Source organism: Engraulis encrasicolus, chromosome 24 (genome assembly GCF_034702125.1).
Source record: "Engraulis encrasicolus isolate BLACKSEA-1 chromosome 24, IST_EnEncr_1.0, whole genome shotgun sequence".
NCBI lineage: Eukaryota > Metazoa > Chordata > Actinopteri > Clupeiformes > Engraulidae > Engraulis > Engraulis encrasicolus.
Genome location: NC_085880.1, coordinates 14633388 through 14650512, shown reverse-complemented (window position 1 = coordinate 14650512; position 17125 = coordinate 14633388). Strand labels below are relative to the sequence as shown.

At 47.7% G+C, this 17125-nt stretch overlaps 1 protein-coding gene across 2 annotated transcripts in view; it reads right to left on the bottom strand.

The window, feature by feature from the left end:
• Positions 1-17125, bottom strand: part of LOC134441512 (b(0,+)-type amino acid transporter 1-like) — a 50334-nt gene continuing 33209 nt past the window's right edge. For both annotated transcript variants that reach the window (XM_063191864.1, XM_063191863.1), the window contains exons 12-13: positions 3081-3255; positions 1-1792 (exon numbers count right to left, since the gene is read on the bottom strand). In XM_063191864.1, the coding sequence (XP_063047934.1) occupies positions 1731-1792; positions 3081-3255 (237 nt within the window). In that variant the 3' untranslated portion in view covers positions 1-1730. The remainder of the gene's footprint in view (positions 1793-3080; positions 3256-17125) is intronic.

The window sequence follows — 17125 nt, the reverse complement described above, 5'->3', positions numbered from 1 at the left end:
TCTGTTACACAAATGTAGATTTTATTATTTTTCATTGCTGTAAAACCTGCTGTCCGAAGGACAGACATCATCATTTCAATTGACTAAAAACAAAAACAAACAAGGCCGACAGACGGACAACAGTATGCGTCCCTCTATGCCAGTTCCAACCTTTTTTTCCCCCACGCCCCGCTGGCCTCCATCTAATCAACTTGAAGCCTCGTGGTGCCTTTACGAATAGCCTCGTTTCTCGTGTTTGGGTGACGAAAGGGGGAACTGACAATTGGGGTAGTTTGGTTCTGGGGGGGAAGAATAATTCATTTGGCACGCATTCGCTCTAGGCCAAAACAAACAGGAAGGAACAATGGAAGGAATGCGTTTCAGAACTCCCCAAGGGAGCACTGCAGTGGGACATTACCAGGGCACAGGGTACCTCACTCATGGGCTCAATTCGAAACAGGGAAGGCAGCTGTCCTTCCAATGAGCTAACTGGACATCGAGTCATGAAGTGTGGATCGAAACGAAAAATTGCTTTATTTCCTCCCTCGGCAGTTGACCGCATTTGTGGGCGTAACGGGGATATTTGAGGTCAGCATTAGATGCTGACTTCGCTGCCTTGGTACCCAACATGCTGTGCGCCACCTCCCTCTCAACCGGAAACCTGAAAAACAAACATGGCTACTAGCCAAGCTACTACCTTATCATACTCTTTATTCTGACACTTATGTATGTAGATATTGAAAATCGAATGGATAAATCAACATTGTAGTATCTAAATATGCTGTCACTAGATCTACTTATTTTATTCTATGATTCTGACGATCATTCACCGTTTAAATAGCATGCGTAAGCTAAGCGCTACCGTGATGAACGTAACTCCCGCCATAGAATCGCCGTAACATCAAATGCGCAAGGCAGCGCACTCGTTAGTGCCATTCGTAACGGCTGCCTCATCAGCTAACTTCACCTATCTGATCAGTGACCTGTTTACAGTATGTAGGAGGAGAGTCATCGAGTCACTGCCTCCCGTTTCGAATTGAGCCATGGAGGGGGATGGAGGAGAGCACTGGTTAATTACTCCCCCAACCAACCTGGCAGGTTGGGAGTCACACCGGCAACCTCTGGACAACAAGAGTGCGTTGCAATATGCGACCTTGCCTCCTCCACTTGCTTCTCTCCTCGTACCAGGAAGTAATATGTCATGATGACATCACTGACAACAGCATTATATTTCAATATCTTGCAAAAGAGTCTTTTTCTCATTTGCAATGGGGATGGTGAATGAAAAACAGTCCCTCAAAAGTTGTTGTGGCTAGGCTGACAGCTGGGAAACTTAATCGTTTTCTCCACGGAGGAGGGGCCAGGAGGCGGGACGAGGAGGCAAGGTCGCATATTGCAATGCACTCCAAGTCTGACACTCTAACCCCTTACCCATGACCACCCAGTCAAGAAGTGGCATTTTAAGTCATGTCCACCTCCACCCCCAGAGGTTGCCGGTTCGACTCCTGACCTGCCAGGTTGGTGGGGGGAGTAATTAACCAGTGCTCTCCTCCATCCCCCTTATTTTCATTTCAGCAAAGTGACCTGGGCTGGCAGAAATGTGTGGCCACAAGACGAATGCTTTCTTTTACTGCAGCCAAATGCACTGGACCAAGTTTTGCCAATCGTTCTTTAAAATATAGCATTTGAAGCCCTGGTGTTGTTTGTAGTGTATGAGCGAGGGTAGAGATTTGTAGTCTTCTGAGTGGTCCTCAGTCCATCTTCTCTGGGGGAACCACCTGCATCAGCAGCTGTAAGTGTGTGGTGATTGGCCCTGCAAAGAGACACATAACTGTCAGCTCTCATGTTATTGGTGTAGTGGCTCAGAGACATGGCAGTGAGAATAAATGCAGCCAAAGTCGCTATTGGATGGCTAAAAAGTCGCTAGAAGACTTTACGTATGACGTCACAGCGTCACGCTGATCTACAGAAAACGTGCCCACACAGTAAATATGGGTGGTGCTAGCTACTTTTTGGAGATCCGAGCTTATCTGCAGAGCTAAAACGCTTCTGATGGCGGCGCAGAGTCCCAATTATGTTGAAAAACAATGATATTGTCACTGAAAATGTGTTTTAAAAAGTCGCCTGATGCTCCAAAAAGTCGCTAAAGGTGCTAGATCAGGTTTTTAGTCGCTAGGGATGTCAAAAAGTTTGGCAACATTTGGCAACACTGCATGGCAGTGGGAATAAATGTGGTTGGCTAATCGAGAGTAACAATAGCTGAGTGTCTGTGTGTACCTAGCTACTTACAAGTTGATGCTGTGACTCAAGAGGCAAATTCCTCGTTATGTCTTGCACAAGCGCAATTTCAAAGGCCATTTTCTCATTTGCAATCGGGGTGTTGAATAGGGAAATGTCCCCCAAAAGTTGCTGTGGCTAGGCTGGTATTACGTTACATTAAAGTGCATTACATTAAGCAGACACTTTTGACCAAAGCGACTTACACGGAGGGCATTCAAGCAAGTACAGAGTAAGGGATGACTACAGAATACAGCAGTATACAAGTTATGTAGAACGGTTACATGCCGCCATTCAGATATACCGCCATTCCGATATTCACTTTTTATTGCAAAAATATTTTTTTCCAGCTTGCAGGAACTGTTTTCAGACCCTACCTGTTAGGGCATTTGGATCATGACAAAATTAATTATTGGATCAACACTAAATTATACACTAATCCTGTAATTGAGCTGTCACTCTCTCCACTTCCGCTCATGTAGCAACATTGTTGCAAATGTCAATTGAAAAACGTTGTTCACGCGCCTTTACGTACTACTTGCGACAATGTTGAAATGACTCGAATTGGCTCAGAATGACAATCAAATACTATCGGGACGGCAGTATGTCGGGATGGCATTTTGCCCTCATGTAGAACAGATAGACAAGTGGGAAACTATATTGTTTTCTCCATGGACATGGAGGCGGGGCATCACCAAAGTTGACAGTGGGGAAACTAGTTTTCTCCATGGAGGCAGGGAATCTCAGCAAAGCCACAGGTGCACGTTAAGCACGGGAGTTTGGATGATTGAATGTACGGTGTGTGTGTGTGTGTCCATCCTCACGCATGATGCTGTGGCTCCAGGTGTGTGAGAGGTGTATGAAGAGCAGGTATATGAGCAGGCCGCTGAGCATGAAGGCTGTGCAGTACAGATACTCCAGCGACGGCTTATCGATGATGGGGGCCAACACCAGATAACACGACACACACACAAATAGCCCTGCTATCACCACAGGCACCTGTAGCACACAGACAGAAACACACACAGCCTGGGACATTCAGAGATATGAACATGGCAATTGGTTTTCGCCCAACATCATAATTGATTACCATAAGATTAAATTTAAATGAATAGTTCAAATTTGCTCTGGTCTCTCAGGTCGCTCCTGGTGAATTCGCTTTGGTCGCTTAAAGCTGGGCTTACACTGTGCGACTTTTGCCCCGATTTTGCCTCAATTTGGCACTCGCACGACTTTCTGGGAGTCGGGACGATTTCTTGCTCAATCACAGGTCAATCGTGAGTCTCGCATCGTGCAGTGTACATGCGGTAACGACAAGCGATTTCACCTCACTATCATGCAATCGCAGGGTCACAAGAAAACCAAAACTGTTTGAAATCCTGGTCGTGCCTCTTGACTTAATTAATTCGCTCTTGATCGCGTCCTCATCTCCACCTCCGACTAATCGATGAATCCCCCCCCCCCTTTTTTTTTTAAAAACATCCCATTTTGACCCAGATAGCCCTACTAGATATAATATAATGATTATTCGAAGTTCGAATTCACATAGTTTTCGCCTATGAAACACAAATAAAAAATGAATTAAAATTAATATTCCGTGACGGAAACAAGCTGCGCATGGTAGAGATGCCACTCGCTACCTGAAAGCAGAAGTGTAGCCCAACTGGAGGGCAGAATCAATATCCCTCCGTTCAGGGTGTCCGCAGAGTCTAAAGCCGGGCATACACTGTGCGATATTTTCACTCGTGGGTCTTAAGCTTCTGCTCACACTGCACGATGGCATTTCACTGTTTAAAAGTTCACAACTCACGACTCACGTCCTCACACTACACGAGCCGACAGTCGGATGCGAGCGAAATGCTTCCACCATACGACGCGACAGGCATGTTTCCCCGGTCTGCAGAGGAGGGAACATGCGCACCTGAGGTGGAGATGCGGTCGCGCTCAACAGCGAATCGCACGGCCCTATTAATTTGTGCATGTGAAGTGTCAAATCGGGTGGTAGCACTGCTTTAACTGTGCGATTTACGCACAAGCCACGACCAGAATTTCAAACCGTTTTGATTTTCTTGCGACCCTGCGATTGCACGATCGTGAGGCGAAATCACTTGTCGTTACCCCATGTACACTGCACGATCCGAGACTCACGATTGACCTGCGATTGAGCATGCAATCGGCCCGACTCTCTAAAAGTCGCGAGAGTGCCAAATCGGTGCAAAATCGGGGCAAAAGTCGCACAGTGTAAGCCCAGCTTTAAAAAGTCTAAAATTAGAAAATGTCCATTTTAGGCTTAAAAAAGTCTAGAATATAGAGATATTTGCACTGTAAGTCTAAAATTGGGTGTGAGTAATTTAAGGTGCCGTTTCCACGTAGCTGGATATTTTTATATGTGGATATTTTTTTCTCCTGCTTGTATTGGTTTTGCAGTGGTTTTGGCCTTCCGTTTCCACGTAGGAGATATTTAAAAATATCCTGTTTAGGGGTCTGAAACGCATTTATTACAATGGAGGATTTTTTTTATCCACACGTTGCGTTTCCACCAGCAGGAGAAAAAAATACCCTGCTAAAAAAATATCCTGCTACGTGGAAACAGCACCTAAGACCTACGTTTCAATGCAAGATATCAATAAAGGACTAATGATTCCCCCCCCCCCCACGCCGTTTTGCTTTTTTCTTTTCCTGTCATTGTCGCTGTTAGAACTATGGTCCGTGTAGTTCTACGTGACATGTTGCTCTTAGTGGAACGTAATAAAAAAAACTATGGGTGTGAAACGGAAATGTACTGTCGTCACAGGATGCAGTAGCAATTATTATGATTCTGTGTGCGTGCAGGCGCGAATACGATTGAAGTAGACTTGGGTATGGCAGAAGAAGATGGGGAAGTGCAAGTTTAATGACAATTGGCTCTCAAGAGCAGAATTTTCGGACTGGCTGAAACGCGTTCCCGCTGATGACTGTGAGGCATATTGCATGTTCTGCAAAAGAACTCTTAAACTCGGGACCCTTGGGATCAAGGCACTGGAGTCTCACACAAAATCAGGCAAACACCAGGGGCCTCATTTATCAAGCGTTCTTTAGCCGGGCATACACTGCGCGATATTTTCACTCGTGGGTCTTAAGCTTCTGCTCACACTGCACGATGGAATTTCACTGTTTAAAAGTTCATAACTGACGACTCACGTCCTCACACTACACGAGCCGACAGTCGGATGCGAGCGAAATGCTTCCACCGTACGACGCGACAGGCATGTTTCCCCGGTCTGCAGAGGAGGGAACATGCGCACCTGAGGTGGAGATGAGGTCGCGCTCAACAGCTAATCGCACGGCCCTATTAATTTGTGCATGTGAAGTGTCAAATCGGGTCGTAGCACTGCTTTAACTGTGCGATTTACGCACGAGCCACGACCAGAATTTCAAACCGTTTTGATTTTCTTGCGACCCTGCGATTGCACGATCGGGAGGCAAAATCGCTTGTCGTTACCCCATGTACACTGCACGACGTGAGACTCACGATTGACCTGCGATTGAGCAAGAAATCGGCCCGACTCTCAAAAAGTCGTGCGAGTGCCAAATCGGGGCAAAAGTCGCACAGTGTAAGCCCAGCTTTAGGCACTGATCTGTGCGTAAAGCGTGTGTGCGATCATTCCTGAGCAAAGTATGGGATTTATGAACATGTACTTGAACGTAAAAATGTGCCTAAATCTACGCACACCTCAGACCATGCGTGCGAGTGGAAGAAACACAAAATTGCAAATAATATTGACCGTGCAAGGTACAGTTTGCTTTGAATGACAACGGAGAGTGAGCGTGCTATTTTACAGTGTTTTCGTCCATGTGGGTCTCCTTCTTTTACTTATTTGAAACGCTGTCCTCCTCCTGTCGAAAGCATCTCCACTTCTGCCGTGGAAAAGTTTTTATCTCCGCACTTCCCGCCAGCGCTTCGACTGGCGCGTGTGTCAAAGTGTGTTCATGTGTGTCCAAACAGGGTGGCGACTTTGAATTAACATGGCATTTGAATATATTTTAATACCATAGGCCTATATGGTTACTTGGAGGCGTTTCGGGGTGCAAATTACCCCGAATACGCGCGTGCACAGTGATTTGGAAGGTGTGGGATTTATCATGCAGACGTGTGCTTTGGCTGCGCGCGTGCACAGTGATTTGGAAGGTGTGGGATTTATCATGCAGACGTGTGCGTAGGAGCAGCCAACGCACGTTTGATAAATTCCGATTTTTCTGTACGTGCGAACATTCTAAATTTCACTCATAAGACACAATTTAGAAGACATTCTACGAATGGATGATAAATGAGGCCCCAGGAGTCAGCAAATGCAGCACGCAATTTCCATGGAATTGCCCAGTTCTGTTCAGCAGCAAGCGGCGCGTCGTCAAAAAATAATACCGGTAGCTCTAGTAGTTCTACCATAGAAGACTCGATAGACAAAATGAAATGAAACATATTTATTGATTTACAAGGAGGTAATTGTCTTTGGCGCAGGTCCCTGACCTGTAGAATAAAATTGTAAAGGGGCTCATATCCTGCCGATGAAAAGGCAGGGGCGAAGCCTACCCCCATTACGGAACAGGGACCAACTGGTGACGGTGGCTCATGAAGATAAGGCAGAAGGTGGCTGCAGCGGAGCAGGGAACCAGGACATCTGGAGAAGGAGGTCGAAGGAGAAGGAGGCCGAAGGAGATGGAGGTTGAAGGGGATGGAGGCGGGGCGTCGGCGTCGGCTTACTCTGAGTAGCAAAGAGCGGAAACAGAGAGTTTTAAAACAAACGCGTATGCATTCCATTGGCTGAACGCTGGGGATGAGCGAGTGACATGGCGGGATTCCCCAACCGGGAACTGTAATTGGATAATTAAGAGCAGTGATGAGAGTGAGGTACCGTCTCGTCTTCCTAGCAGAACTTAACGCCACAGGCTTACATTTCTACCATAGAAGACTCGATAGACAAAATGAAATGAAACATATTTATTGATTTACAAGGAGGTAATTGTCTTTGGCGCAGGTCCCTGACCTGTAGAATAAAATTGTAAAGGGGCACATATCCTGCCGATGAAAAGGCAGGGGCGAAGCCTACCCCAAAGAGTGTGTATGAAATATAATTACTCACCGGATCCCGTAGGGAAGATCGCAACAGAAATGCGCAAGGTGATATTAAAGTACGTGCTTGCTAGGGATGCCCGGAAGGGGCGCAATGGTTATGGAGACTGCAATTAGATAATCAGATGTAACAGTTGAAGGTTAACGGTATGACATGGAGACTGAAGAGTGTGCTCATATCCTGTCTAAGAAAGGCAGGGGGCGAGAGCCCACCCCCAAAGAGAGGGGATGTGTACACAAAAAGGGGGGGGGGGGTTAGGATACTCACCCAGGACTGCGGACGAAAGCGGGACCTGGAGAATTAGGCAAGGACAAAACAGAGAACAGTTATGACAACAGGGAGAGACGTGCGCAATTAGCAAGAGAGAGGCGGACGGAACGTGAGACGGGCAAAAAAAAAACGACAAAATTCTGAAGAAGCGACCTGCGTAGGTCGAGTTGGGCCACCAACTCTGAGCGGGCCAGGCCAGTGGCCGGGCTGGGCAACCAGCCGCGAAATGAGCTGGGCAACCAGCTGAGAACTGAAGCCGGGCCACCGGCTAAGCTGGGCAACCAGCTGGAAATCGAAGTCTGGCCACCGACTGAGCTGGGCAACCAGCTGAAAATCGAAGTCGGGCCACCGACTGAGCTGGGCAACCAGCTGAAAAACCGAAGCCGGGCCACCGGCTGAGCTGGGCAACCAGCTGAAAATTGAAGTCGGGCCACCGACTGAGCTGGGCAACCAGCTGACAATCGAAGCCGGGCAACCGGCTGACAACCGAAGCCGGGCAACCGGCCGAGCAGGGCCACCTGCTCCACGGAAAACGACTTGCAGTGAATGGTGCGAGAGCGCTTAGGTGCGAGGGTGACGACTGTGAGCGTAGGACGATTAGACTGAGTGCTGGGCCACCAGCACGTGCTCGAGTGCAAACCGAGCTGAGACGATAAAGCCAGGCAACTGGCTAAGCTGGGCCACCAGCTTCGTGGAGCGCGTACGACGGTCGATCGGGCCACCGATGACCGAAGCGAGGCCGCTGGCCTGAGTAAAAAACCGAGCACAAAAGAAATAAATAATGAAAAATAAGTAAAACACAATAAAACACTGAGGTCGGGCTACCGGCCTCTGCGAGATTACCGGGCTGACCCGGGCCACCGGACTCAGCAGGCGAGAATAAAGACGAATAATAAAATAAAAATGTAAATAATACAAAAAAGACCAAATTGCTCGCGGAATGATCACGGAATGCGATGATCATTGCGCGAGTCTCGGAACGAGTAAATAATGAAATAGCGACAATAACAACGGTGACAATAATAACGTGAGTGACAAGTATAATAACAATAGGCTAGGCCTAGCCTAAGAATAATATTAATAATGATAAAAAATAATAATAGCAACAACACAACAACAACAATAATAATAATAATAATAAAAAAAATAATAATGAAAACAATAATAGTAATAATGATACCACATAATTACACAATAATAATAATAACAAATAGTAACAATAACGATAATAATAATAAAAACGACGAGAACAATAGACCCAATAATAACTACAACATTACAAAAACAGGAATGAACAACCATGGAAACAAATGACGATGCATGAGAGAGAGAGAAAAAGGAAGAAACCAGAATACGAATAGCCTACAGAGGAAGAGAGGGAGCCACCGCCACCACATATGTGGCGATCACAGGAATAATGATGCGATCGGCGTGTGCAAAGTAAGATATCGATCATGCACTGATTAGACATGCATGCCGGAGGGCTTAAGACAGATATAGGCTACAACAGCCTACGTTCATAGAGACTGGATACGTTTGCGTTAGGCCGTCGAGACAATACGCTTAACAATACTCGAGCCTTGTCGACCACGGAGAAAGGGAGAGAGAAAGAGAAGATAGAGAGAAAAGAGGAAACACTCTTACCTTACATTGAGGAGATAACGCGCTGAGCGTCCAGAACCTGGCTGCGAGACGGACGGATGTACGAAGCGTAAGCTTCGGACGCCCATCTTCCCAGGAGTTTGATCGCTGACGTGGAGAGACCCCTGTGGGCGGCAGTAGTCGCCGCTCCGATCCTGAACGAATGAGCCGTGCATTTCTCCGGTGATAGGTTACACCGGACAAGCACTGAGGCCAGATGGCCGCGAAACCATAGACGGTGCAGGGGTGAACCATCAGATAGGAGGAACAAGGGGGAAGAAGCAGACCTATCGCAGTGAAGTTTTAGATAATCCACCAACGAAGAGAAGGGACAAAAATCCCTGTGCAATCTAGAAATGGAAACAGAGGTGCCGCGGCAGAGAGAATCAGATTTAGAGTGTTTCAGGAAGATGGAGAAATGAGAGGGGGAAAAAGTGAGATCAGATAGGGTGAGATCAGTGGAAGGGTCAAATACTGGTGAGGGCGAAGTAAATTCTCCGCAGCGCAGAAAGCCATAGAAGGCGACGAGGAAGACGGCTTCCAGTAATTTATCAACGTAAGGTGAAAAGACCCCAAGCCTTAAGGCGGAAACCAGCTTGTGGAGAATATCGAGTGTGATGGGAAGACGGGAGTCGGGGGAAGAAGGGGAAGATTTAGAAATGCCTCTCAGAAGGAGTTTAACCGAGGGATTGGAGAATAAACTCGGGGTTTCGGGGATACTGAGTCTGGCGTAAAATTGGACGCCGGCTAACAGTTTGTGAATATAGGCAGGTTGGAGTTGGCGGGTGTCGAAACAGAATACTATAAAGGCTCAAACGGATGGGACTTGTAGGGGAAGAGGAGAGAGAATATAGGCGCAGCAGAACGCAGAGAACAGACCAAGCTGAGGCATAGCATTTGAGAGTAGATTTAGCGAGACTTCGTTCCATATAACCCCTCGCCGAAGCAGACAGCGATGAGAGGGGGGGGGCCTAGAACAGGACGAGTTCTGAAAAACTCGGGCATGGGAGCGCGGTCGAGCTGGCCGAGGGGCATAGCCTGCGGAACTCCTGCAATTGGAGACGAGAGAGAGAATCAGCCATAACATTAGAGTGACCAGGGACATGAGCAGCAGAAAATACAAAGTTACCAATAACTGACTGCCAGGTAAGGCGCCTCACGAGCGCCATCAGTTTAGGACACTTAGAGCGGCCTTTGTTAATGATGGCCACGACGGCGGCATTGTCGCAGAAAAACGTAGTGCGCTTCCTACACCAACTAGACCCCCAAAGGATGCACGCGACGACTATTGGGTACATCTCAAAGAGGGCGGAGGATTCGTATCCAGAGGTGAACACAAGGAATTCCTCGGGCCACTTGTCAGCGAACCACTCCCCCTTGTGGAATACGCCAAAACCGACGGACGGGGCGGCATCAGTGTACAACTCGAGGGAGGGAGAGGACTCGGCTAAATCGTTATAAAAGAATGAGATGCCATTCCAATCATTAATGAGCTTTAGCCAAAAGCTCAGATCAGAGTGGCATCCTTGGTCGAGAGTGATTGGGTCCGACAAGTTAGGGACGGAGTGCGCCAAATCTAGAATGCGGGCAATAAACGAACGGCCGTGTGGAATGATGCGCATTGCGAAGTTAAGGTGGCTGAGGAGGGAAAGGAGATCCCTCTTAGTCATGATTTCGTTGGCAGATAACGAGGCGCAGATATCACGAATGCGAGAGAGCTTTTCCTCGGGGAGCGACGCCCTCATGGCGACTGAATCAAGCACTATGCCCAGAAATTCCAGGGAAGTGCATGGACCCAGGGTTTTCTCGGGTGACAGGGGGACGCCCACATCGTGAAACACCGAGCGTAGAGTGTCGAGGGCAGTGGAATTTGGTATCGAGGGAAAATCGATAAGGAGGAAGTCGTCTAGTAGGTGTAGGACGAACGGCAATTTACACACATTCAGCAGTATCCAGCACAGAGCCTCAGAGAGGTTGTTAAAAATGTGAGGACTGCTACGACACCCGAATGTGTGCCTGACAGCAAAATAGAACGAGGACTGCCATTTAACGCAAAAAAGCGGCCAATCAGCGGGGTGAATGGGCATAGTTTTGAAAGCGTCGGTTATGTCAGCCTTTGCCAAATGCGCACCCCTACCTGCAATCTTAATTAGCCTAATGGCGTGGTCCACGGTTGCGTAATGCAAGGAAAACGGTTCCAGGGGGATAGTTTCATTAACGCTGGCCCAGGACTCGGAGTGGGGGGACGACATGTCAAATATCAACCTCTTTTTTCCGGAGTATTTGCGAGTGGCCAAGCCGAGGGAGTTTACGCGGAACGGTTTGAAAGGAGGGGCGGAGAATGGACCGACGATATAGCCTTTATTTAATTCTTTGGACAGCAGATCGGTAACTACATCGGGTTCTGACAGAGCGGACCTAAGGTTTTGCGCGACATAGGAAGTGGACAAGGGAGAGGAGACGCCCACATGAAACCCTTGCGACAGACCAGTTAGGAGGTAGTCAGTGAACACGGGATCTGGGTGGGTAGCCAGAAGGCGAGAGAGAGAGGGGACAGAGATGGGGGTAGAGGGGTGGGATTTCAAAATTTCTTTGAAGAATCCCGTTGAAGGCAGAGTCGGCGGGGGCAGACGTTCTTCGGGTGGGGGTCCTTGCAAAAGCTACATACATGGGAAAACATACAGTTAGAATGGGAACAGACAGCTTCGTTAAAATCATTACAAATGGCGTAGAACGACACTGGACGGCCCAGTCTGTCCTTAACTGCCCTTACAGGCTGTGTTTTCCGGGAATTCGACGAGATGGTCGTGGTAGTGGATGTTTTAGTCGTGGTGACGCGGGGGACACTGAACACAGTTCTGGGGCACATGTCAGCTGAGTGACCGTGGGACGAGCAGATGTTGCATGCGAGTGTGCGCTGGCCGCTGAAGTGGCGGATGAGTAGTTCTGTGTCTACGATCGACCAATCCAAGCGGAGATTAAATAGGCTGACATACGAGGCAGCCTTGGCGGAGAAGGATTTGTGATACTCGTAAAACAGTGTGCCTCCGTATCGGAGGTGGAAGTCAGCTAGCATAGCGAGGTAGGTGTCCATTTCGGCGCGACGGTCTGGGTATACCCCGCACAGGACATCGCGGAAGACCCCAAACGCCACCACAAACTCGCCGAACGAGAGGTTTTTAAGGAGACGAGGGTCAGATGTCTTCAGTATCACAGAGACGTCGCCGCAATTAACCAGTTGCCGGTCAATGGGGGATGCAGGGATCAGGAGGGAGGCAAGGTTGACGTCCTTACCATTCACGATGTTGGTGCGCACCGAGGGCGAAATAGACGCGGCGGCTTGGGCTATGAAACTCCTGCCTTGGAGGGGCGCGGGCTGCGCAGATGCCAGGGTGAATACCGGCGTGGAAGCCGGTGCAGCAACGGGCGGTGCCGAGCCGGGGAGGCCCGGTTGAAGGAGGGGGGGGACGAGTTGAGGGAGGAGGGGGACGTGTTGAGGTAGGGGGGAAAGGAGAGGTAGGGCGGCGGGGAGGGGTACGTTGGCCACTCCAGCCGCAGACGAGGAGGGCTCAGGGCGCGCGCCGCGCCTTTCCAAGGACCTGATCCTGGCGTCGAAGCCTTGTATGGTGGTAGAGAGGGACTGGAGAGCCTCGAGGATAGGGCCCTCCGAGGAAGCAGGTTGAGCAGGGAGCTGAGCGGCGCGCCGGGCAACCGAGGCGGCCGCTGGCGGTCTACCTCTACCCTTGGGCCGGGCGACGTGCTTGGCCTTGGCCTTCCTCTTGCCAGACTGGCGGGGGTTGGGGTTGGGCTGCGGAGCCGAGTCAGCGGCCGCTGGGTCGCCGGGAGCTTCCGGGTTCCCCAGAGTGGAAGAGGCGAGCCTGACGAGGTCTTTTCTGCTGAGGTCGTCTTCGGCCCGTATCCCTGCCGTGAGGAGGGCCGCTGAGATTTCTTCAGTGGAGAGGGAATGCCACCCGGTTTCTGGGCGAAGCAGGCGAGCACTCTTCCTGAGAGTTGGCTGGGACGACCTCTCCGGTTGAGAGGAGGGTACAAAATCCACATCGTTCTCCGAAGAGGACTCCTCGTCAGGGAGATGAGGATCGGCACCGCCGGACATCATAGCGAGATGCTGGGCGGCGGACGGTGGAAAATTTGCTTTCAAGTATACGCGAGACGAGAGCGATATGCGTCGGCGTCGGCTTACTCTGAGTAGCAAAGAGCGGAAACAAACAGAGAGTTTTAAAACAAACGCGTATGCATTCCATTGGCTGAACGCTGGGGATGAGCGAGTGACGTGGCGGGATTCCCCAACCGGGAACTGTAATTGGATAATTAAGAGCAGTGATGAGAGTGAGGTACCGTCTCGTCTTCCTAGCAGAACTTAACGCCACAGGCTTACATTTCTACTGTTGCGTCCGGTATTCGTGATCTGTTGGCCTCCTCTGACACAATGAAGTGCAAAATTCTGTGGGCGCTTAACACAGTGGCTAAACACCAGTCATTCAGATCCAATGACGGCATCGGAGAACTTTTTCAAGCAATGTTCCCGACTCCACCATTGCCAAAATATTCCAATGCGGGAAAGACAAGACGTCGTATAATCCTAGTTGGAGTGGCAGAGTTTGTCAAAAAAGATCTGATCTCAAAGGTGTCCGGGCCCTACGTTATGATGTTCGACGAAAGTCTTAGCCGTGTAACAAAGAGAAAGCAACTGGACCGTCACGTAAGGTACTGGGATGACGGCCAGGTACAGTCCTGCTACCTGGGCTCACAATTTATGGGCACTGCCACAGCAAACGACTTGCTAGGAGATCAAAGTAAGTAAGTGTGTGTGTGTGTGTGTGTGTTTCATATTACGTTTATCCACTGGCGTCGGTGTGACACTATCTGGCTACGTGACAAGTGGTTACCTCGATGTTAGAAACAGTGGTGATGGGTCGTAAAATGCCACTGATGAAAATTAATAGAAGTAGCCTAGCTTTGGTTAAACACTGCGTTTCTTTCATCTGTAGTAACATCTTGTTACGGTGTAGCTATCAAGTTGTGTGAATGTGAGTGTGTGTGAATGAATGAATGAATGAGGGCATCTTTGTATTAAATTACATTCTCCTTATCATAATTAAAAAATGTCATTGCCCAACCTTTACTGCGCCCATAACTTGTTTGTATGCTATCTGCACATAACTGTTGCCCTCCAAAATGCTTCAAATATTCCCTGATCATTCCTTGTATACTCACATTTTCTCGGTGTAAATGCCGGCACAAAATGTGTTAATATAATAATAATTAATATTAATCTGTGCATACATTGCTTTGGTGATTTGCGCTTCTTATTGGATGGTTAATATTCTTAACAATTTAATATAAAGAATGTGTTGTGGAGAAGATTCTCTGTGTGTGTTTGTGTTTAAATATATGCCAATTTAATTGACTGGTAGATTTCTTTCCTTCCCTTAGGAATGTGTGGGCCAATTGGACCTCAGCAAGCTGATTTCCATATCAATGGATGGTCCAAATGTGAATTTTAAGTTCTTTGAGCTGTTCCAGGCAGAATATGCTGACCTCTACGCTGGTTCTCAGCTCATATCTGTTGGTAGCTGCGGGTTACACACCCTACACAACGCCTTTAAAACAGGCTTTCTTTCACTTTCAATTAATGTAGGCCTGTAACAAAGGCACATTCATAGCAAATCTACAACAGTCAATAGTATTTTGCATACATATGTAATTGAAATGTTTCTTTTGTTGTCGTCCAACAGAGTCTGATGCGTCGTTTTGTGAAACGAGAAGTTCTGCAGAACATCACCACCGCCCAGTTGACCAAGCTGGACATTGACGACAAGGCGAACGTGATGCCGGTGCGCTGTGTTGACATTGGCCTGGGTGCTGAGAATGCCCTCAAGGTACTATTAGCTTAATGTCAAAGATTATCAGGGGGAAGTCCATGTGTACAGCTTTTTTTTGCTTACATTCATTTTGCATTTCTCTGTACAGAACAGCAAATGTTCAGACCTCAGGGTGCTTGAATTTAAAAGGGACTGCATGCAAGGACTCTCGCGCATCGTGAAGAAAATACAGGAGAAGAGCCCTCTTAAATACAGTACTGTTAGGCAGATGGATTGTCTAGACCCCACAGTGATGAGCAGAGATCCAGATGGCTGCAAGGCAAAGATGAAGGGAGTTTGTGGAGTTTGTGCTGGTAGGAGTTCTAGACAGGGCTGAGGAAAATTATGTGTGCCAGTTTCAGATAATCATGCATGTTATATTTAGCATTAAGCTGATCAGTATTGTATGCTTGCTCAAAATATGATCACAATATATTTTAGTGTAGATCTCTTAAGTTAGGTTACTCCATGCCCCCGCTTTGTGTGGTTTATAGACGGAACCCCCACAAAACTGTAAGCAAAGCCACAATGTTTATGGCTAAATGGAAGCTATTAGTAAATTTAGCCACATATTATTGGACAATTAGTCATTAAAGCTTGTTTCTAATTTTCCCCTTTTATTTTTACATCTTTTTGTCACAGGGGACACTATTCTCCAGCAGTTTGATGCAGCGTTGTCTGTGGAGTGCAGACATGAAGACGTCCTCTCCTTCCAGCCAATGCGAGGGAGTCTAGATGTATTTCTACATGGCGTAGTCGGGAAGGCGTACCCGAATCTCTGGGCATTTTGCCAGCGCCTTTTGCTGCTCTCACATGGGCAAGCATCTGTGGAGAGAGGCTTCTCGATAAACAAAGAGATTGAAAGTGAGAACATGCTGGAGGAATCCTTGGTCGCACACAGGCTGGTGTACAACTACATCACAATACATGGGGGTGTTACACATAGGGTTGCCAACCGTCCCGATTTGTCCGGGACGTACCGAATTTTAGGTGTATTTTATTTGCCCCGTGAAGAACGGCTCCCGTCCCGCATTTCAATGAGTCTTGACGTTTTTTTTTTTTTATTATTATTTTTTTTTTTACGGAATGCTTATGAAGCATTTCGTCCAATGATATACTGGTGATATGTGACACATTCTGATTTAGAAATTTTGATAGGCTACCTACTGTGCACCAAAATGAAAATGTTTACATTTTGTCCAATGATCAGAGCAGCTGGCATTTGATGACATTCTGATCAGGCAGCTGATTGGCTACGCCAATTTACGTGTGTGTGTTGCTATGGGAGACGGTAGTAGCAGAGATGTTTTGGTAGTGGTGAAGTGTATTCCCTCAGTAGAAATGGACGAACCGGTAAATAAAAAGAGGCTTTGCAGCTACAACCGAGACTGGGAATTGAAAAGGTCATGGGTAAAAGCCACCACCGACCCGAGGAGAGCATTTTGTAATTTATGCCGCAAAGAAATATCCATTGGCCACGGAGGCGAGCATGACTTGTCGCGCCACGAAGAGGCAGAATGTCACAAAAAGGCTGTGCTAGCCAAAGGTGCTAGCAACATCTCATTTATTGCAGGATGAGAGGAGCCCATATTGAAAAGAAGCAGCACCTCTACATACCCTCTTAAGTTTTAGTTAATAAATTGCATACTTGAGAATACATATTTGTCGTCTGGCTTCTCCTTCAAAATATTTCTCTCAAATTGAACATGTGACAGCAGTTGGTTCAGGCCTAAAACTATAAACACAATACCATTTTACAATAATTAATTTCACAAAATCCTGAAATTAGTAAGATTGCGGTCTGGATAAGAAACCATCATGATTTCTGTCATGGGTAGGTTGAAAAAACCTTTTCAATACATTAAAATGCAGGAAATTGCATCTAAAAAACACAATTTTTTACCCCCCCTCCGACAAATGTCCCTCTTTTCAGGATCAGGGAGTTGGCAACCCTAGTTACAAAGG